This window comes from Numenius arquata, chromosome 12 (assembly GCF_964106895.1).
Source record: "Numenius arquata chromosome 12, bNumArq3.hap1.1, whole genome shotgun sequence".
Lineage (NCBI taxonomy): Eukaryota > Metazoa > Chordata > Aves > Charadriiformes > Scolopacidae > Numenius > Numenius arquata.
The window spans coordinates 1060940-1083830 of record NC_133587.1 but is presented as its reverse complement, the minus strand read 5'-3'; the positions used below and the strand labels follow the sequence as shown (position 1 = coordinate 1083830).

Below are 22891 nucleotides of genomic sequence, written 5' to 3'. Positions count from 1 at the left end.
CACTGTGCACTGATTAATCTTTAGGGTATTTCACCAAATAAAAATGCAAGAGATCTGGATTAAGCTGATCTGCTAGTCTAAGGAGCCGTTCCCCATGCCTCACCAGTTGGGTTAATTCCTGAAAAATAATACCTGCCCAACAAAGTGAAAAGGGGAAGATGATGTTACCCCCTTCAGGGAGACATGCTGGGAAACGCTCTGTGGTTAGTTCATCTGTTTTCATCTTGAGAGGCCCCACTGATGGCCAGTTCTGTTATTCCACCTGCTGCATATTTGATGTTTCAGGATTAATAAGCAAATGAATAAAATCTGAGAACAAAGAGGAAATAAACCCCCAAACTAGTTTTCCCCACATCCCTTTTCAGTACCCTGCGGCAAATTCCTTCCTGATCACTATCTCAGTGGAAAGTGAACCTGCAAATACCCTTATATAAGTATTTTCTTCATAAGGGTTATTTTTCCTGGTCAATAAGGCATGTTCAGTGCCGGGCTGTCCCATGACCAAGCTATCTTAGGCAGGATCTTGGCTGTGGCTTGTTTCATGAGTTATGGCAGCTCAGCTAGGTCAACAATAATGCTTTGAAAATCCCCCCCCCCCCTTTCATGCTTGGTCTGCAGGTTCCTGGCTAAAGTTCCTGTTTTAATTCAGTTGAATCATGACATTTAATTTCCTGTGTGTTTACTGTTCTTTCTATCAAGCAGAAGGCAAACCCCAGTGCTGCACGCTGATGGAGAGACCTTGCTTGCACAGGTTATCAGTTGCGGGCTAGATGCTAGTTATGTTATTTTTTTAAACTCACGCATAAGACTTCTCTCTTGCCTTGTGTTTTTAGAGATTTCAAAGAATGATTTATTGAGTAGAGTGCTAATGGAAAGTCAAGGTACAGTTCTTCACTTTTTCCAGAGTTACCTATGACCTGTCCCAATCTCCCTGTAGCCATGGGGCTGTTGCACCGATGTGCAGTTCTGCGTGGCAGTGCCAATGGCAAGGTTGGTGGTGTGCTAAGGCAGTACACTAATTGTAAAGCAGCTTTGGATTAATGGGTAGTTTTACCTCCTGACTTGCAAACAAGCCCAGGTTTTTTTAAGCTAGAAAGAGTCTGGAGCTTTTCAGGGAATTACTCTGGTGCTATCCCTGTCACTACTGTGCCTCTCATCCCTCTCTGAAATGCAAATGGAAGCAGTTGAATGAATGCTGGTACAAGCAGTGCCACCCAGTGTCAAGACCAGAAATGCCTTGCATATGTCCCAGCTTGCACTGAGTAAATGGGCAGTAGTCACATCTCCAGGGCTGCGGTAATACCACCCCACCCCAGGACTTCTGTGGTTTAAGTGACCGTGTTGCCCCACTGGCCGTGCACCCATCCATGGCAGCCTCCTTAGACACCAAACAGCTGGAACTTTGCATGGCCTGGGTTTTTGTTATGCCCCTAGGATGTGCCTGAACACCAGCAGAGCAAGCACCAGGCTTGTACAAGAAATTAGGTCTTTTGCAAATGTGCATTTACAACCTGCAAGGACAAGGCAGTCCACAATGATCTCCAGCCATCTAAAAGAAAATGATCCTATGCATAAAGTTCAAGTCTTATGATGACTAAGTTTTAGGGGTTTATGGAACAGGTTTCTTGGTGCAAAGACTGAATTTTAGGTGTGAAGAGTCTTGAATGCCAAAGAGTGAGATAAATTAATTATGAGGAAGAAGGCTGTGTAGCTACAAAGAAAGAAATGAGGGAAAATTATTCCTATTATTATTATTACTGTGCCAAAGCCCTCTCAAATAATTGCTCAGGATTTTACAATGCGTTCCCCATATGTCTCAAGAAAGGGTAAAATGGAGAAGCAACTTTCTTCTTTAAGATATTTTCTCTGGATGTAAGTCCTTCCTAGATTCATTGGTCTCTTCCCCTTTTCAGTGACAGTGAGAGGTGTGTGCACATGCTGCCATTCAGACACAGAGTACAAAGGGTACGTAAGCAGCTGAAAGGGTAAAGCTGATACGAATACATTGACTTAGCAGCATAAGTCTAAACATCATCTTAGTGTGCAGTATCTACCAACACAAACACCATCACAAGTCACTATGACTCAAATTCACCTTTAGCTTTTCACCAAGATTCCTTGAAAAAGCTGATGTTTCAACAGAGGGATTTATACTGCTCAGTATTTTCTGTTGCATGCTGCCTTGTTTAGAGCATTCCGTTCGGCTACGATAATATATCTTTATATTATAGTAAGCATCTTTCCTTACCAGAAATAATGGAGTCATTCAAAACTTCCTCATCCTGATAAAAAACAGAGTCTTCCTTGAGTTCTGAGTTCATGAGCATGTTTTCTTTGTTCTCATCCGACTCTTTAACTGAGTTCCGCTTATTTTCTGAATCACTGCTGTAACTCAGCGAGTTCTCCTTTTCCTTGTTGCGCTCAATGCTGGATGTTCTGGGTGGACGGACATCCACTCGTTTTTTTGGAGAGCCTTTGCTTTCTCTTCCATGGAAGCTGTGGGTGGAAGGTGCACGGCACGGTTTTTACAGAAGACTCTTTTATTGCCATGGGAGGAACTTATCATTAAATGAGAATGAGCAGAACGCCCCGTAGCTCATAAAGGCCAAGGCAGAGAGTTCAACATGGGAGGACACGGGATGGCATTCTCAAGACTGCGTTGAGAATGGCTAACACGGATCTACTTTCCTATCTCTGGCATAAAAATAAGGTATGGAAGGGTAGTGACTAATGTATTTCTTTGATATATAGCCACATGCTATACCGTGCCGATTAAAAAAACCCCACACAGCACGTCTTTCTAATATAAAACATACATGGCATGAAATATTACCATTCTGATACTTTATGATCATGACAAAGGTTTAACAGGGCCTGGAAATAATATTCTATGAATCTATTCCCCATGACAATAGCTGCTATGGAATTGAGAAATGTTACCAACTTAACTCCAAAGCTCTCTGATGGAAAAGGTTATCTCTGTCCTCCTCTAATACCCAGGAGGGCTTATAATAAAAACCAGAGAAAGTACCCAGTGTACTTCCACACAGGCATTTGTATTAAAAATGGATACCGTATATGCTCATGTATAAGCCAAGAGACATATACTGAAATAGTAGCATTTCTCATATGTAGAGTACTGGTATTTGGAGCAGGATTTGCTTTAGGTACTCTGACTTGGGATTTTGTCAGCAAATTTTCTTTTGCAATAGGTCGAGGATTATCAAATGATTCTACCTGTTTGAAAACCTACTTCCATGTCACATTAGCCCCCTTATAAAGGGAGAACTTTGAAGTAACTGCCAAATTAAGCACTTTAACCAGGGATGGATGTTCAAAGTAGTGACATCGAGAGGAGGGCAACCCCAAGCTGTACAAGTAGATAAAGTTCCAATAACAAATTACGGACATTTACCAAGAGAAATGATTTAGTGGAATGAGTGTCCTCATGCACCCATAGTGCCAGGAGGCTGTACGTACCTGTCCTGCCGGTGTTTGGTGGCCAGAGCCCTGTGAAGTTCTTCAATGACTCTGCTGGGAGGTAAAGGCAGGTGGACGGCAGCCAGGTGAGGGGAACCGGTTGGTGTTGTTACCTGTCCTCTGACGTGGGGATCAGAGCTTTTCTGGCCGGAGGGGTGGAAGAGGGCAGCTTGTCCTGAGATTTGGGAGGAACCAACAATGACATAATTCTTCAGGATGGTGGACGGAGGAGATTTCATGGCTGGGTCATCTATTTCGCTTCCTGCTGTCAAAACACAGAGGGTGAGAGGTTGTGCAATGCTTTTGGTTTTTTGCACACAGAGTCTGCACTGCAATTAATTTGTTGTGTTGAAGAGAGAAAAATGGTGGTGTTTTGTTCGTGATAGGAGGTGACTGGTTAAGCTGAATTCAAAAGGCTTATACTACACAGATCCAGATCTTTGATCTAGAAACATAGATGCCTGCCCCATTTCCCCTTTTCCCCACAGTATCAGATTCGCCTTCTTCCCAGCCCACCAATATATTCTGGGTTGCCAGTACTGTTCCTCCTAACCGCTGATGGCTTGTACTGCGGTGGCTTCCCAATCTAGCACTTTCTTTGCTGGACTCTGGCAGACTGTATTAAAATTTATGCACTGTGGTTCTCAGTCAGGACAGAATGTACTGGTATCATTATCTGCTCCTCTGTGGAGCTGCACAGCTTAGACCTCTGTCTTTCATATGCCAGTTGAGGAAATGCCAAAATCATTATAATATGAGGATAACATTCGCATAACAAAACTTGCCAAATGAAATCCAAATGAAAGATATGGTATTGAGCACTAAGAAGAGAAAAGAAAGGCGGGGCAATCTAATCTTTTTTTACCCACAGATTCAGATATTTTTTATGCCATGTAAGCATTTTATTGGAAGTTAGACTTTGATATATACATTTCCCCAGCACCTGAGTCCAAAACACAGTGGCCATTTCCCTGGCTGGAAATTTCATAGTTTGACACTCTTAAGATAACTGAACATCTGCCCTGAAAAAGATGCTGATGAGTTTTTCTCTTCTGCAGTTCTCTTCTCCTTTCCCCTTTCGTTTTCTCTCCATCCCAAGCCTCTGGCATATGGCGTTGTTTACAGCAATAGCTCAGTCTGGTGTAAAAAGGCAATGCAAGTTCTTTATACGGAAGGGTATTTCTTTTCTCTTGTTGCCACCTAGTGTTTTAAACAGGAATTTAAACTGACACAGCTTGTACAGCTTTTGTACAAACTTATTTTCACAGATCATTTTCCTTTTTTCACTTATGAGATAAATCCTTCAGTTCCTAGCAGAGAATAGCTTCTGCTCAGGCCAGGAGTATCCTGAAATACCCCCATAAAAAGGGCTTCGTTCCTATTAGCAGGGTAACTTACTAGAAAACCGGAGAGGATGAAAATAGGTTTGCTTATTAACTTCAGTTACCAAATATTTCCTCTCAGCCCCAGCATCCTGCATAATGGTTACCAGCTACACTGGTCCTTGCTCTTGAGTTCACTGCTGGAAATCTGGTGGGGACTCTGAGTGCTGGGAACAGAGCTGGGTGTCTGGAGAGCAGAATTTTTGAGGGCAAGAGCAAAAGCAGGAGCGGGAAGGGGAGGAGGTCCTGTAGCCATAACCAAAATTGATCATCGAAAACTTTTTTGAGAGTGGCAACACTAAAGCCTGGACTCTTTTTCACATTTCTCCTTCAATGAGGAGAGTAACATCGATATTACAATCTTCTCTGTTATTCCAGGAAAGATCTAACTTACTATTTTCTTAATTTTTGGAAGGCATTTTTGCACATTTCTCTCCTTTGAAACCCAGAACCCTGACCGATGGCCAGAGCTTCATTCACCTCTCTCTGCATCCAGGCGACAGGGGTGAAGCTAGTCCAAAAGTTACACTATCTGAAATCTGAAAATGTCTGAAAGCACAAGGGCATTTCTTCAAGCGTGTAGGTGCTCAGTGAGCAATGTCTTGGCAATGAGACGCTTTCCACCCCGAGCTTCTCCTGCGCTGATCAGGATGGGTGCTGTGCCCAGGAGACAGCCAACCTCTGCTGAGCAAAGATGTCTTTTCAGCACTTGAGGGAATTTTGATTATGTGTTACTGTGGAGATGCACAGCGGGCATTTATGATTGATCATTGCCCATTGAATCATGGCCTGAGGCGATGAAAAAAAGCACCTCTTGAGCCACTTTATACCGCTGCACGGAGAGAGGGTGTCCGTGTTTTCTCAGAGGAAGAACTCTGGGTTCAGCTCAACCCTAAAGCAGGAAGGGAGGAGACTTTGCTTTATCTCTATACCTTCTTGTTCCTGGAACAGGTCAAGGGCCAGTTCTGTCCTCATTGCATCTTGGGCCAATATCGAGAGTTGAGAGTTTCCTTAGATCACACCTTATTTGTCCTAATGACAGCTGTTCTGTGAATAATCTTGTAAAGTGATGTCTTGGCACCTTGCCCTGTTCCCCCTCTCTCTGTGATTAATTGGTGCTTGGCTTATTCCTCACTCCTCTGCTAACAGCCTCTCTCACGTTGTTAAGGGGGAAAAAACTAAACACAAAAGAGCTTTTCAACCTCTTTTCTTTCATAATTGCTCTTTGTTTCTCTCTCCCCATACATTTGTATTCCCTTTTTCTCATTGGCAGTATTTGTTTAGTCTTAACTTACCACTGCCTCTGCATCCAAACAAAAACAAACAGATGTATAATCACTATTGGTAAAGGGTCTGTAGTTACTGGGGTCATTGAGAAAACTAAGAGTTGTTCTTTGTGGAAAATTTAGATGAGAATGAAATAACAAAACTCAAAGTATCTTGGATGTCAGAGGAAATAACTTGGTTAAGCAGCAAAATATCTAGACTCAGAAAGCTGTGAAGTGCCTGGTGGAGCTGTAATCTCGTTACCCTCTGTGGGTCAGGTTTTCCAAGTAGCCTACATCTCCCACAGAGCATGGCCTTCTCAGCAGTCCGAGGGGTGTCCTGGTTGTGCCTGTTCGCGTTGGAAGGTGGAAGGGGCAGGGTAGAGCCTGACTCACAGCAGAGAATGTTGAAGCAATTTGAACAGCAGTGCCCAAGAAGCATTATGATATCATTTTGAATCCAGCTCCCACTTAAACTCTTATGGCTTTCAAGCATGGGCAAAATATGGGTATTTTCCATGGGAAACAAATACTTGTACTTTTCCTCAAAAAGACTGAAACCGCCAATGTTTTCTATGCACCCCAGTGGTCAGATCACAATGCCTTCTGATATTTTGCTTCCTGGTGACTTTGAAAACCCTGTTCTTGTGCCAGTAGATGAGTGTGGATGCAAATCAGGGCTGAGATAATGGCTGTCATTTAAAAGTCTAAATATCCAACTGGTCTGACATTTGGATGTCAGGACTTGATTCTAATTTGCAATAAGGCCCTTTAAACTGCTTTTACCATATGTAGGGGCCCTAAAATCAGAACAAACTAAAATCATATTCACTTTAACACCCTTTATGTGGTGCCAGAATGTTGGAAAACGTAACAACATTGGCAATACATTAGAAAATCCGGCCAGGGGAATTGCTCTTGAAACATTCAGTGAAGTCTGGCAGGGAGGGTTGCTGTGTAGGAGCCAGGTGGATCACGTATGCATGTTCTGTGTAACCAGACCACGTTTCGTAGCTCTCCGTTACACCTTCCCTGGAGAGCAAACCCTTCAGACAGAAACCTCGACAGAACCTATGGACTTCAGCCTGGTTTTACTGTTATCCGGTGGGAGTCTAGGTAATGAAAACATTTAAATCTTCCTTGTGTTTTATGACATATCGATAAGAGCATCTGATTCAGCAGATGTTTGCAGTTGGTTTGATTTGTTTTACATGTGTTTAGTGCAATAGACTCACAACAAATAATCCCCTGAGATAAATATGTGAAGTACAAAGATCAGTGGGTTGTTATCAGGCAACCAGAGCACTCAGTTTATGGGAATCATTAGCATTCTCTTCACTCAGTGTAACTACCCTGATTCACAGCGCTTTGCAGCAATAGGCTTAACAAAGGATGTAAGAAAAAAAATTATATGCAGTGCTGTGGAGGTGAACAACACACAAAGGATGGAAAAGTCTTTAGTGACCAGTCACGACTGACCTGTTACGCTCTTTGTGATTTTGGAGAGTGCCTTAGGTGGTGGAGCTGGGAGCAGCGGAGGGCTGGGAAGCTGTGCTGGGTTTCTTTCTGTCTGTTTCTGGGGGGAATCTGTAGATTCAGATACAAGTAAGGCTTGTGGACTGTCTTCAGATGCTGGCAGGCTGGCGCCTTCTAATTCTTCCGTGGGTGCTGAAGGTTTCTTGGCTAGTAGGAAGATGAGTAAAATTAATGGAACATGAATTTAATAATGATAGGCCAGGGGACAATGCCAGGAACATTCAAAAAAACAGAACACACGGCACACAGCTAGAAGCACTTCTTTTCCACAGTGAAAATAATTACTGTGTGAAACAGCCAACCAGCCAAGGCAGGTAAAGAATAAAATGTGTGAGGATATTGCAGAAATGTTAGTTTTGGTGTTCTGGAGAAAACTGCTGAGCTTCCCTTACTTCCCTAGAGCCTTTTTCTGGTGTTGTGGTTTGTTTTTTTGGGTTTTTTTGTTTGTGTTTTTTTTTAAATAAGACAGCAAGGCAAAGCAGCTCTTGAGAACTGCAATGAATTTTCTTAACAGCATGCAGCTGCAGTGGCACACTCGCTGAGTGAGTGCTCGTTTGTGCTAGGAACACGCAGCCAGAGGGCAAACAGTATCAAACCGGTAATATTACATGAAAGCTGACTTTCCAATTGTTTGTTGCACATGCTTATTTTCACAATTTAATTTTTATCCTATTTAATACATGACTTCAGCTTGTACCAAGTCTTCTCTTACTGCACCTGACTCCAGAACTGTTGAGTCTTTCCTGGGGTTAAAGTTGATAACCAAGGAAAGCCTGCCATGAAAAAGATTTGCCAGAGGATCTCAGAAACTAGTGTGAGACAGAGAATGGGTGAAGTACTTAAGAAAAACTTCAATCCCCAAAGCCTTAATTTGAGATGGCGAAGCAGGGCTCATTTCAGGATTGTCTCCTGGCAAAAGCACTTAGCTCTTAAAGTTAGTGCAGGCTGAATCACTGAGCAACTCATCAAATTGACCTGGCTGTGGTGAGGGCACAGGGGAATAGATCCAGGAAGGCATGAAGCTGAAGCAGGACATAGGGGGAATTTCAGTGATAAAGTCCAAAATTAACATCCTTGAATACTGCTCAGGTACCAGCTGACTCCAGCAGCGTTCAGACTCGCACAGAGCCTCGCTGTCTGACGTTCACACTCTGTTACATCTCCTGATCTCTGCCTTGGCCATACGTGGAGACCCATGGGGAGGCTTGACCCTGACTGTTGCAGGAGCCCAGCCACAGCCAGGCTCTCTCCAAACTGCATTTCCAGCCACTATGGGCTCAGGAGGGCTATTTTTCTGACCCTAGCAGGTGAAGCAGTAATTCAAATGGGGACATCAGTGTTTAAGTCTCTCCTCAGCATAAGAAAGGGCCAAACTGCTTGGGCTGGATAAATGGCAAATCCCGCTCCTTTTAGTGTTCTGGATTGTCTAAACAAAATACCTTTCCTTCCAAACCGTTCTAGGGCATCTCCTGAAAACTCACAGCAGTGGGCACCCACTGCTGCCATGTCCCAAATCTTTTCTTGGCTCGATTTTGTCTTGTTTGTAATACAAATTCTTTGTATTAATGAACATTCAGTATCCTCCTGTTCAGAGTGCTTGGGGAGGCACCAGAGCACTTAGGCAGTTGGAAACAATAGCATTGGCAAGATAATAGCATTTAATTTGTTGACAAACAGATTAATGAGTATGCCTAGAAGAGGAGGAATGAGTATTTATCATTCAAAAAAGACAGGAAAATAGAATAAATATGTACCCTTAACAGGAATTCTTGTGAAATTTGGCTTGCTAGGAAATCTGCCATATATGATAGTTGCCTGAATTATAGAAGGAAATAATTTTCTTTTAAATATGCTTCTAGGGAAATGCTTTGTTCCAGGCTGACATCACTTAGTATTTTTCTGCCTACTGCATAGAAGACAAAACGTGGAATAGAGGAAGAGAAAAATTAAGTCACTAATGGGTTACATTACAGAAAGATCAAGAGCTCCAGTAGGTGTTAGTAGCTTGGCAGGAAAATTAGTCGGATTTCAGTGCATTCCCCTGAGTGGAGCAATACTTTCTTCTGTCTGTAGCTTCACTGAAATCAGTAGACCTCCCCGTGACACAAAGTACTGCTTGGCCTGGATGCAGGGGAGCAGTCGTAGGAGGACCTTTCTTAAAAGAAGGTGGATCCAAAACATACTCATCCTGAGTCAAACAGATCTTTTTGTTTCTGAACTGCATCCTGTTCAGAGAGTGGTATCACAAAAACAAACTGGCATCGTGCACTCTTGTCTAAAGAGTGTCCATTTTACATTCCCTGCAAAAAAGGGTGTTTCGTGGTTGTTTCTGGTAACAACAGCACATGTTTGACTGCGTCTGAAGGCAGACCTGAGTCTGGAGTACATAAACCTATTAACAGATTTCATACTGCAGAGTGAATATTATCCTGCTGAAAATATTCCAAGTGCTCAGCACTAGACTCCTTGCCAGAGTAGCTAATTATTCATGGAGTGCCACTTGTCAAAATGCCATCTCACTACTAGGTAGAAATCCTCCCCTTGGGACTGCCCCCGAGCCCGTTGGCTCCGTTAGGTGGGAAAAACTGCCCTCCTTCTGCCGAGGCTGTTCTTTTGCTGTGCATTAACCAAACATGAAGTCTACGAATATTTCCTTTCATTTTCTCCTCTTCCGCTCCCTGGCCTTCACCCCACATCCTCAAGATGGAATATGACACACTGGGTATAAAGCAAATTTTATTTTATATTTACTTTGGTTCTAGCTGGTCAAATATTCATACAAATTTGTGGAAAGACACCTACTGCACCGGGCCTGGATTGAGCCCAAGGACAAATGTTATAATAAACTCAACTTTATAATAAACTTAGCAGTACACACTGACAATTTTGAAGAGCTTTCCCACCCAAAGAATTCCTCAAGGCAGACTCACTAGAGACAGGAATGGTAAAATCCACAGATGGGGATAAATTAGCACAGAAAGACAAGATCAACAATAATTATTTTAAAAGCCAGAGGCCACTGATGAAGGCGGTAGGAAGATTTCCAACAAATAGGAGTGGAGTCTCACAGACCAGGGAGACAGGGGAAGGTAATCCCAGTTATTTTTTGGAAGCTGGAAAAATGACACCTCAAAAAATGGAAGAAAATAAATACAGAAGAGTTCTAAGAAGAGGGAGAGGAATGGGTTTTGCCTCAATTAACTTTTAGTGCTACAAATGCAAACACAGCCATAGAGTTTGAAGAGAAAGGAAAACAGCATTAAGGGCTGTATTAATAGAAGCTGTCTATGTCCAATTGTCTATTGTGTCTCTATTTTAAGAGATAAAAAAGAGAATAACTCTTTAGAAGCCCACATACAGTCCTTCGGGATATTTTGTGATGAAACAACACATGTAGTTGAAATGAAGAAGGTGATGGAAAGGTGTTGCTAAGCTTACAAAAAAATCCTTGTGGTGAGCAAACATGACAAGAGATAACTTTTCGGGAGACAGAAGAGTTCCTGTTGTCAAAGCAATTAAGAGTGGCGTGGAGCTAGAAATGGGCCAGAAGAACAATATTATATAAAAGGAAAACAGCAAAAGGGAACAAAATTGCATGAGTCATGGGAATGGAAAGGATGTGAGGAAAAGGAAGTGGGAAAGGATAAAGCAAAGAAACGGAAACCCCTTCAGAGAAAGATTTCCATTCTGAGCTCCTGAAGCAGGGTGAGGGCCCAAGCAGCAGCGCTGCTCAGCAGACCCCAGCAGGTTGGGCTGGGGGCTGAGACCCCAGAGGAAGCAGAGCATGAAGGTGTGGGGTGGAGAGCAGAAGGCAGTGAGAGCGGATGGAGAAGGGGTAAAGATTGACCGGGGAAAATGGGCAGGAAGATCCATAGTCACTACATGGCACTCCACAAACTGGGATAAAGCATTCTCTCTGTAGCTCTGTGTTTCTTGGTTGGCTGAAAGTGAATGGAACCCCTCCGGCTGCTGGGTCGTGCCTGGCTGCTCTGGTCCCAAGGAACTGCTGTCACAGGCGAGCTCTGCTGGAGCACAGTTGGATGGAGGGAGCTTGGTTTAGCTTATCTGTGCCCGTGGTATTGAACTTCACTTGTATTTGCAGCATGCTGTGGGCAGGGTGATGCTATGGACAGCGTGGGCTGCGTATTGACATTGTTCTCCCGAGCCAGGAGGAGCAATTTTCAGGCTTGGCACAGAAGTTTAAGAAATGTTTTTAAGAGAAGCTTGTTTCATCTTCACAGCAGTCACTGCTAATACCAAAGGGGCAATATTCCAAGACTGACTCGTCTCATAATCCAACTAATCCCATTATGCCAAGCTTTGTGTAGTCCCTCAATTTGGTGGCAGTCTCAAAAATCACTGTTTTCAAGTACTGCTTGCTAACCTAGTATGGGCTGAGCTGGAAAAGGTGCTCTGACCCTTTAATGCGCTGACATATTTGACTCCTCATAAAACAGCTCAGCAGAAATTTTTTTTTTACATTTTATAATTTTTGGAAAACATTTTCTGTCCCATACCTGCATCTTCTTCCAGCTCATCCAAATGCAGCTCCTCACCAAGCGAGGTCACATTCGTTGTGGCTGCAGTTGTACTCTCCTGCTGCGCCTCTTCTGAGGCAAGTGCCTGGCACGCAGGAGCTGGAGGGTCACTCTGCGTTGCTCTCGTGGCTTCGTCGCCGGTGCAGGCTTTGCCTTCGGTATCTAAAAAACCAAATAATTTAATCTTAACTAAACTATGAGCAGTGGTCTGAGGTGTCTGAGCTGTGCCAGGCTCCGTGCACCACATGCTGCATCCAGCATCCAGAGCCTCACCGGAGCCAAGGCTGCTGATATTCCCTACCACGCGCTAGGGTTTGAGCATAGTTTTAGTTACTCAGCTTTGAAAAGCGTGTCCTGTATAATTGAGCTGATCGGGAATTCAAATACCCTCTTCTTGCAGACCTAGAAACTGCTCCCTTTGCTTACTCTGAAAGATTTTTGTGCCAGTGATCTCTGCAGCTGTACGCATCTTGATGACTGAAGCTTTTCTGGTATTCTATTCAGGTAGGAGTCCTCAGAACACAAACTATCCTTTTACTTCAGGACTCTCTCAGAATTTACAAGATCTACATCACTGTTGCAAATGAAAGCAATTTCTTCCCGCTCTGGCCAGCGCTCCCCGCTGAGGGACGTGGCTGCTGCCCACCCCTGGCCCCTCCATTGTATTTCTCAGCCCCAGGCTCTCCTCTCTGGAAGCTCCTCACAGGGCTATGTTTCCTCGCGATGATATCATGACAAGTTTCTTGAACGTTGATTTAAAATAGCCAGCATTCACAGCTACTCCTTTTTAATGCTATTCGGCCAATCTGCAGAGTCATTTATTGTGCTTTTGGGTAAGGGTATCAGATTTTGGCCCAGGGATGCTGCGGAAGGGATGCAGTATTTTGTACGCTGAGCTCACTCAGTCTGCCTCATAATCACGTTTGGTGAAAAGTTACTGTTCTTAAAATAGCCCCTGCAGTAGCACAGTTGCTATGATACAGGGAAGGGGAGGGGGGAAAAGTTCATTGCCTACATTTCAGCTCATTGTGAAGGCAGCCTATACATAACCATGGGCGTATTACCAGCCGCCTGCGCTATTTGACGGGCGGCCCTCACCTCTCAGTGCTGTATCTGAGCAGGTTTTGCTCACAATGGGGAGAAATATCGGGGGAAGGTCCCTAGATGTTCTCAAGGTGATCCTGCTTTGCACGTTCCTCCCACCCTTGGGAAAGGCAAGCTGCAGAGCAGCAGTGCCACAGTGACACTGCAGTCAGGGACATCAGCTCCTTCAGATCCCGGCCCGTGGAAAGCGTAATGACCAGTGAAGTAACAACAAGCAGAAGACAGCCCTGCTGAAGAATTTCTGTTGAGGAGTGTCTGAGACTCACAACAGTCATGTTCCTGGTCAGAAATGATCAGCTCATGCTTAGATCAAAGTGGATGTGCTGCTTTGATTGGTAGTGGGTCCCAATGCCTTATTTTAGAGACAATTTGGGGACGAGGGTAAGCACAGACCTTGGATCCACTGGTAGGGAAAGCAGCAGAGGGTCTTGGGAATTGCAAAGTAGTTATAGCTGGGAACGAATCCGGCTGTGTGCCAGACCCTGCTCCCTGTAACCCCTGTCAGGGTGCGCGCTGGTTCCCTGAGTGAAGCTGTGTTTCGGGTTCAGGGGTTGTCAAGGGGCAGGCTGGCGTTTGCCCCGTGCGAGCAGAGCTGGGGGGGAAGGAGGAGAGAAGGCAGAGAACTGCCCGGTGCGCCTGGCCAGCGTGGTTTGGGTTGTGCGAGGAGACGGGGTGACATAACCTGGTAGGATGAGTCACCACCACAGCAAGGACGCTGCAGTTTCACCCTGGGCTGCTCACAGATTGATGCAGATTCTGCGCTCGCGCCGTGGCTCGCTCTGAGCCAAACGCTCCAGTTCCAAATGCTGTGTGACAGACCCCAGAGTGTGACACAGCGATTGTAAATGCAGGGAGCGGATCGGGAGATTTCTCAGACTAGAGCTTCATCCCAGTTTGGACTATTTATGAAAGTGAGCAGGAATCAGGTCCCTGGAAGCAGAGAAGAGCCTGATGAAATAGAGGGATTTGAGGATTTACTGTAGTCTTTTAGCATAGTATTGCTGCTTTGGCAATTGCAACTTACTGCGTAAACGAGGACTTAGCCTTGAAACTGCTGCCGCTTCAGCTCAGTCCAAGTAGGGCACTAATCATTTACTGAGAATTATTTGGGTCAATTTTTGATTCCAGTTAATAAGGCGCTTCTCCTAATAATATACTAAAATAACCCTGGAGATTCACAACTCTGTGAAGAAAAATAACTTGCAGGTGGCTGCAGTGTCCTTCAAGTGACTGTCAGCCGTTCTCCCCTCCCTGGGCCGCAGGGTGGTACTGAATGAGCACTTGTGTGATGTTTACAGGAGCTGTAGGAGCTGTTCCAGCCAGGTAAGCAGTCTCCTTCCAGCTGCCTTTGTGAAAGCACAGCTTGGCATCACTTCTCACTGGACTATCTGTATTTATTTTAATTTTGTTAAAATGACCTTGCAGCTTAGCATCATCGGTTTCCCTCCCAGCCAGTTCTTTATGCATACAAGAGGTTTATTGATTCGTTATTATTACCTTTTCATGTGCTCTACAGAAGTTTTATTTTACAGTGTTTTGGCAAAGCTCTAGATACCCACGTCTTCAAATTCAGTTTATGGGGAACTTCCATAGGCCTAACAGAAATGGGGTGTGGTTTTCTATCCCATAGTGCTAATAGTCTAATAGGGCAACTAATTATCTAGAATTAGGAGAGACACAAGGAGTTCAATGGACAGAATTGAAAACGAGCTTTCTAAAAGTTTCCAGTTTAGAATAAACTCATGGTTTGATAGATTGGTTTTTTTTAAAACTTGAACATAAAACTCCTATTAAAATATATCCAATAAAATAATATGAAAATATCTTTATTGCAATGAAAAAAAAAAATCCTGTTTAAAATGCTCTTTTTCTGACCTCAGTTGCTCGATTACACTCTGGCATAGCATCACTGAGTACTGTCCCACAGGCTGTTTATAGGCATGGCATTTGTTGTATACAAAGAAACTCAATTATTAGTTTCAAAGAACATAATTTCTATTTATCAGATTGGTCAAACCCAAAAGGCCAATCTTTCTTCATGACGGTACTTTCAGCTATAAAGTTCTCAAAGTATGGATGGATTTATTTGTTTTATCTCTGTTTAGGTGGGAATGTCAGTTGGGATGTTGTCCACAACTTCGGGAGCTCACTTGATCTTGCAGAATAGTCACCCCGATGCCTGTCTTCCTTGAGCATCTGCCAGGGCTTCTACAGAACCACAGTCCTTTGTGCGTGTTTCTGGCACTCTATCAGCTTTCATTGAGTGACTTCTGCTGAACCTGGTTTGTACTGGGGAAAGCTCTAAAATGACACCACAAATGGTTCCCTTTTCCACGTGAATGAACAACAGGCAGAAGGGCAATATGTTTTGTCACAAACTTGGTTTACTGGAAAGATAGCTGAAAACATCAGATTAGTATCATTTTATGAGATTTGGATTCATGGGCTGTACATATTGGCTGTACATATTAGCTGAATGCATCTGAATGTTTAAGTTTATATTTATAGCAGCTTTAGCGGACTTTCTTGGCAGCAGGATTTAGCTTGTTTTAGAGCAGTTTCATAAAACATCCGTACCAGCTCAGATTGGCACCATGTATATAAATCAAGAGAAAATGGAGTTGCATTCAAGATGGTAAAACATCAAAAATTAAACTGCATGGATTGATTGCTGCAGGGAAGGATTTGAAGAAAGACATGCCGAATGCAGATACTGAATTTTCCTCTCTGTTTGGATTGAAGGTTTTCCTTTTTATCAATTTGATTGTTAGGTTTCTTCTTTTGCAATTATGTTTCCTATTGTCCTGAAAAAGACTCTGATAAAAAGGACGAAGAATTTTTACTTACCTTGTTCCATCATCTCCAGAAGGCCTTTCTTGATGAGCTCGTCCCGACCTTGTCGTGCTGCCATCTTCTTCTCCAGCACTGCAGGAAGCAGTAGCAGAACACAGCACCAGTTAACGACAGAGTAGCCGTGTAATGGAGTGAGAAAGATGCAAGGGGAAAATTCCCTCTAGTCTCAACTACTGCGCGCTTGGAAAGAACTGTGAGGATTTTGGTTTGGGGAGCACAGACCGGTCGGCCTGTTTGTGCTTTTCCCTTTGATAAAAGAGCTGTAAAATCAGCCCCATGTAGAGCTGAGATTTATGATCTAACTGTCTGATCACACCAAGTGCAGCGTAACGGGGATATTAGAGCCTTCATGCTGTTTAATACAGCACGTTGGAGCTGCCTCAGGAAGCAGTGCCCTTTGCTGTGACACTCCACGGGATATCAGGGCAAGAGCAGGGAATTGCTCCATCCTGTCTTAGGAAAAGGAGAGCGGGTTTGTCTCCTGGAACATCCCTGGAGACCAGCGAGAGCGTGCAGCGCTGGCTGTGTGCTGGGCTCCTGCCCCGCAGAGGCAGCTGCTTCGGGGAAGGCATTTCACGGGCTGTAGCTCCCTCCTGTCACTTTTCATAATGTTACTGTGACCTACATAATCTGCACCCCAAATAAAAGGGGTGGTGATACTTGGGGCCATAAATGTAGCGTATTTTGGAGAAGGGACAGCCCATGAAAAGCAGTCTCTGTCGAGGCTTGTGCTTCACTCTTGTAATTTGGCCTTCTTTTAAATGTACTGTGTTGTATTATATAGGAAGTCAGCCTATATGGGCTCTCTCCAGCCTTAAACATTATTAATCTGTAACATCCTGAAATCTCTGAATTAGGTTTAGGTCAGGTCACCATTAACATTTCCAGTGTAAGAAAATTTCACCTCAGCTAAGCTTTGCTCTGTGCAGCATCACTCTTGTTCTCATCCTACCTGCAGATGTCTGCTTTAGCTTCTCATTTTTCTTTTTCCGCCACTTCCATGGTTTGAAGATCCTGCCCAGTGTTGCCAGTTTGCTGTTCCTCCTCACTGGCGGAGTTCGAATCCCTGAGACCAAGTAGTCAGAACGCATTGCAGGGGACTGCTCCATCTCATCTGGGAGGGGAAGAGAGAGGAAAGCCAGCTGTTAGACAGGACGTTGGGGAGGCAAATGGAGGCTCACCAGCTAACAAGCATTCAGTCTAGTCACCGAGGAAAGCGAGCTTTCTGTGTGAAAGGAAGACTCTGCATCGCTGGAGCCAGTGGCGTCAGTGGAGATCAACCTCCCTGTGCCAGCCCCATGCTTCCTACCAGCGGCTCTTCTGACTCTGGTCTTGCACAGTACCTGTCTGGGTGCCAAGTATTTCAGTATCTCCGCTGCTGCCATCCCTCATGGATTAATCAGGGCTATTGGGCCCATAGAGAGGGGCATGTGCTGAATTTGTACACCCTATGCTTTATTCCATGGGTTTCCTATCTTGGTCCATGCCTGGTGCTCACCAGAGTAATGGTGTAACTCTGCCTCCCAAGGGCTGCGTGTAACTGCATTACAGCCTTCTGAAACACCGAGAGCTGAGAGCTCCCAATAGCTTTAATAGGAGCAGGAGAAATTTAACACAGCTGTAAATTGTAAATCAGGCCCATGCGGCCTCCAGTTAATCACGTAAATGTAATGTTCATTTAGAAAAATTTAGACCTTTATGAAAAGCTGAGAGGAAGTGTGAGAAAGCTCAGGTCCCTTCTGAATTCCCAGCTTCCAGTTCTGTTCTCAGGCCACAGGATATTGCTGCCTTTTAAATGAACTCTTTTCACATAAGCTAACCCAGAGCACACTGCCTTGTGTGAGCTAATGCATATCTTCTATATAAGAATAGTGTGTTTGATATGTGCTACATAAGTAAAATCTTAGAACTATCGTGCAAATTTATTCCTTGAGGAAGCTAAGGGGAAAATTCTTTCCCTTTTGTCCAGCCAAGCCACAGGAATTCAGAGATAATGCTTCAGCTGGAAAAGCAATTTAAGTATTTTTAATATTTTGCCTTGAAAATATGCTGTAAGTTTTGCTTATAGACAAGTCTTGCTCGAAACAATACATAGTGACTATTGATGGTTGTGTGCTGGCCAGTACCATGGAAGAAAGCAGCACAGTGCCATCAATGGGGTTATTGATGCCTTTACTGAGATTTGTGTTTGAGCACCAATACAGTGATTGTTAAAAGAGAAGCTGCCATCGGTCATCAGGCATGTTACATGAATAAAAACTGAAAGACAATTTGTTGGGGTTTTTTTCAACAATCAGCTATGATTTAAATGAGCAACATAGAGCTATGAACATATGTACGTTTCCAAGTAATTTCTTTCTGGAACAACAACATTTATGATAAAATTGCTTTATGACTGCAAGATAAAAACTAGACAGCATCTTCTAGGCTTTGTTTTTAAGTTAACAGGGTGAAAATGCTTAAATCACAGCATGGAGGTGGGGATTTCCAAGTAAACAGGAAACAATTTTTGGAAGATTATTAAACACAGCAGGAGAATGAACGCATTCCTCCTCTTCCGTTTAATTTTGAAAATACTGGTAATAGGGATGAATCATTCAGTGAAGACAAAACTAAAAACTTGGCCACGTGAACTGCCAGAGCAGAGAAAAGCTGTAACGATTCCCCCCTCCCCGCACCGTGCGTGCCCAGCGAATTTCTCTTTCTGTGTACTGTATGTAGAGCATCTTTTGTCTCATTCCAAAGAGTTTATTTTGGGGTTTAATTTAGAAGAGATTTTAAATGTATGTAAAAATATTTTTTTGCCTTTGAAAGAACGGTGTCTACCCAAGGTGATATTTAAGATTTACAGTTAGGAGGTCAAGATTGAGTTGCGAGCAGAAGCCAGCAATGAGCCTAGCACAGAAGGAGGGCAGTCACCTACAGACCACAGCTGGAGTGCCAAGATATCATGCCCCTTTCCTAATTGCGCATTCAAAAATGAGAAGTATCGCAGAAATAAGCTTTGAAGAAGTAGAGCTGCTCTTGATTACAGAGATGGCAATGAGAATGGAAAATGGCAGAGCAGATCTGCTATTAATTTGCTGTTATGATTACTTTAAAGCTGTAATAGAAGCCTCAGAAAATAGCGTTTGGCCATTTCTTGTGACATCCCTCGAGTGGGAATGGAAACATTCACAAAATTAGCTCATCTCAGAAGAGCTGTAGATCAGACTGTAAATCAGACCCTTGTCCCTGGAAGCTCCAAGGAGTAGGACAGCCTCGGCTCAGCCGTCCCTGGGCCTTCTTGTGAGACTGCGCTGCGGCTCAAGCACTTCCTGCCATTCCAGGAATTTCTCAAGCATGTAAGTGGAGATTAAATAAGGAGCTGATTTAAAGCAGTGCCTTGGCAAGTTACTGATCCTACTGCGTTTAATTCAGGATGTAGGTGTCAGCAAAGTGGTTTAGGCATCGTCCACGTTTTGTTTAGTACTGGTAGCATGAGATCTTTTTACCTTTTTTGCCGGATAGCGCGGGATGTGGATAGAACCAGGAAGTCACTCAAACCCAAGGCTAAGTGTCTAGCAATGTCTATTGTCCCAGATATTCCCCTAAGAACGAGAGTGGGGAGATATTGCACAGGCACTAAGAATTCCCTAAGTGCTCTGTGGTGATCAGTGCACCTGTAGGTTCTACCAGCCCTGTCACCTGGGTTTCTTCCGTCCCCTGCTGCCCTCTTGGCCATGTGGAAATCCAAATGGCTTGGATTTTATGCCTTAGACTTTGGTTACAGATAGAAATCAAATGTCAAAGAAGGAATAGTAGCTAAAACAAATGTTCCAGTGGAGGTTTTTGTGGGCTTTTAAACTTTATTAATGCTTCTCATGTGGTACAGAGAGTTCCTAAGCAAATGGTTTTATCACCTGGTACATTCTCACCACATGCAGTTCCTACACTGTGCATTTGGAGGGATGGACACAAATAAAAATAGATAGAGACACAGTTAAGACAGATGTCCTGAAGTCGTAAGTAACAGGGAAGTGGTCTCACTGGCAATAAGAATCACAAGAAAGCCCTTGGAGCTCCTCGTTTCCAGTCAGTTCATTTTTTCCTTGGTTGTGGGTTGGCTGCTTGGGAGATAAGCAGTTGACAGCACAAAAAGCAGTTCCCACGTACAGCAATGAATACTGAAGGAGAAGGCATGCCTAAATATCAGCCAGTTCCTGCAGCCAACAAACTGCCAAGACTCGCCAACCCTCCAACCACTCCGTGAAATATTCAGCACATTTTTTTAATCTGTAGTCAATATTTTAATTATGCTAACTGTTCTGTGGAATAGTGCAGTTATTCCTCCCAGAGCCTGATAGCCTGGGGCCAGGCCATGCAATTATGTAGAGGATGTCTGCAAAATATAAACAGCCAAGAGCCAAATCAAGACTCTCCGAATCAGCAGGGAGAAATGAGCAGCAGCTTAACAAGCTGTGTAATGTAGAAGTATGAGGGGCAGTCGTTATAGAGGGTAAAGCAAGCAGAAGGTTAACCCACAGCACAGCAGCCTAACCCTGCCCGACGCAGAGAGGCCAGGCTCTGCTTGGCCATCGCTGCCGAGACAGACCAGTTGGTCCCACACTGTCCCACAAGGAGACAGTTCTCAGCCCTGCGGGGCCAGAGGGTTTTGCTCTGACTGAGGCTTGTTGGCTGCTTGTACTGAAATTACTTTCAAGTCCCTGCTGTACCCTGTTGAGGGCGAAGGCTTCTGTGCTGGAGCTGCAGATCCAAACCAAACTCCTCATATATCACATAGTTGTAATCTGCTCTGTGTGTGTCAAAGGGGTGGAAATGAATGTGGCTGTGCCTCTGGTGCTGGGTGAGTGCCTCGGACAGGGCCAGCTGGGGTGATTCCTAGAGCCCCCGACGCTGGTCAGGAGTGTGATGTCTGAGACATCCCAAGTCGGCTGAGGGGAGAGGTTCTGCCCTCACGGGTGTTGCTCTGCAGTACTGCTCTGGGCTGAAGAATAAACCAGGCAACAGAGAAGGAGGAAACAAACCATAATGGTCATTACATTTGGCTGCAGGGTCTGACCCCTCAGAAACTCTGAGCATCTGCAGCTTCTGTCTACATCAGCAGCAGTTGTGGCTGATCAGCATTTCTGAAAAATGCCCCACTGCTTTCATCTTTAAAACAGTGTGCTGATTTCTTTTCCTGTTAGTCCCTTCTCTACAGGAGTCGTGCACGGATGGTGCAGTTTTTCTGCACACTGAAGCTTTCCTGTTTACAGATGTCAAGTCCTGACTCTGTCCCGTCCAGCCCCCCACAGAAGTGGGGCAGGTTTGGTGGGAGCACGGTGAGCTTTGTGTCCTGGCTGTGTGATGGAAGAGTGCCTTATGCCCGCACAGAGCCTTCGCCTATACAGCAGATGGTTTTGGTGCCAAGACAACCGTGTCTGGGTGATAACGGTGTTGTGAAATCGAGCATTGGGTGCAGTCAGTCGGGTCTGTCTTCTTGGGGTTTTCATGATGAGCCAAAGAGTCTGTAGGTTGATGCTGGGTTGCTGGTTACAGCAACTGCAGGCTGCTGGGTGGTGGTGGGGAACACTGGGAATGCAGAGCCGAGGAATTCTGGCCTGGCCATGGAGAGAGGCTGTGAGAAACATGGGATGCCCTTCCGTGAATACACAAATTGCAGCAGAAAGTTTATGGGAAGATGAAGGATGCTGAATTTTAATGTGCTGGGAGTTTTGGTAACTTAAACTCATGGTAATGGAAGTTGTGCCTTGCTAAATCCTCCATGTATGCTGCTAGGAGAAGAACCACTGGAAAATCTGCAACCTGCAGGCAGTTTAAAAATAACACAGCAGACAAGAGCTGCAGGCAAATTTGTAAGGCAGGCGTGCTCTGATTTCTGATTAATTGGTTTGTAATGCAGCTCTGCATGTTCTTCCCGTTACTGTCATTGCATTTGTCTTTGCAACTCAGATACAGAGTTAAAAAAGGGAAAAAGGTTCCCTTTGGTCCACTCCAGGGGGTAGAGACAGTGAGTGGACTCAGAATTACCTATTTGCCTTTTAGGATAGAGGTGCCTTTACCGCTGCTGACGTTCAGTGCTGCTGAGAATTAGTGTCTACCTCTAACGGGATGTTAAGGAGGATGTCGCAGGGAGAGCTGAGCATTTAAAGGGTTCATGGCTACTACTGGCCAGTCCCGTATCATGCAAGCTCGGCATTTGTGGGGTTACCAAGACACGGCGCTTTCCTGCAAAGGGTGCTCCATACAGAGGGGACTTCTGATCTAGTGAGAGACACCTGCGGGGGGAGCAGGCAGAAGGGTTATCTTGGTTTTAGAGGAAGGACTATCCTGGCTTTAGTAAAGAGAATTAGCAGCAGGAACAATCCCCTTTTTCTGTGGTTTAGCATCCTAAAGGAGGAAGAACTGATCACAACGATTGAATCTGCAGAACAGGAGTAAATTGTTTGTGTCTGGGAGCCTTTGAACACTTCTGTTATGTTTCAGAGTGGCAGAATTCAGACTGAAGTGCTTTTTTACTGCACTACTTAGATGTTTCCTGTGATGGAGCTCTTCCTTGTTCTAAAAATGTTTTCTGTCACCTGCATTTCTGCAGACATGCTCTCTTGCTTGGCTTTCCTTGAAAGAGAACTGCAGTGGAATGTTCCAGTTTGAAGTTTCCACTTCAGTTTTTTGAACATACAGTATTTTGATTTTTCCAATTTTGAGTCACTGTTAGAAATTAGAAATT

General features: G+C 44.2%; 1 protein-coding gene across 1 annotated transcript in view; it reads right to left on the bottom strand.

Moving 5' to 3' along the window:
* The window catches only part of PHACTR3 (phosphatase and actin regulator 3), a 102055-nt gene that overhangs the window by 31138 nt on the left and 48026 nt on the right, over nucleotides 1-22891 (bottom strand). The window contains exons 2-7 of the mRNA XM_074157144.1: nucleotides 17111-17272; nucleotides 16153-16230; nucleotides 12181-12363; nucleotides 7607-7810; nucleotides 3481-3745; nucleotides 2249-2496 (exon numbers count right to left, since the gene is read on the bottom strand). Of these exons, the coding sequence (XP_074013245.1) occupies nucleotides 2249-2496; nucleotides 3481-3745; nucleotides 7607-7810; nucleotides 12181-12363; nucleotides 16153-16230; nucleotides 17111-17272 (1140 nt within the window). The remainder of the gene's footprint in view (nucleotides 1-2248; nucleotides 2497-3480; nucleotides 3746-7606; nucleotides 7811-12180; nucleotides 12364-16152; nucleotides 16231-17110; nucleotides 17273-22891) is intronic.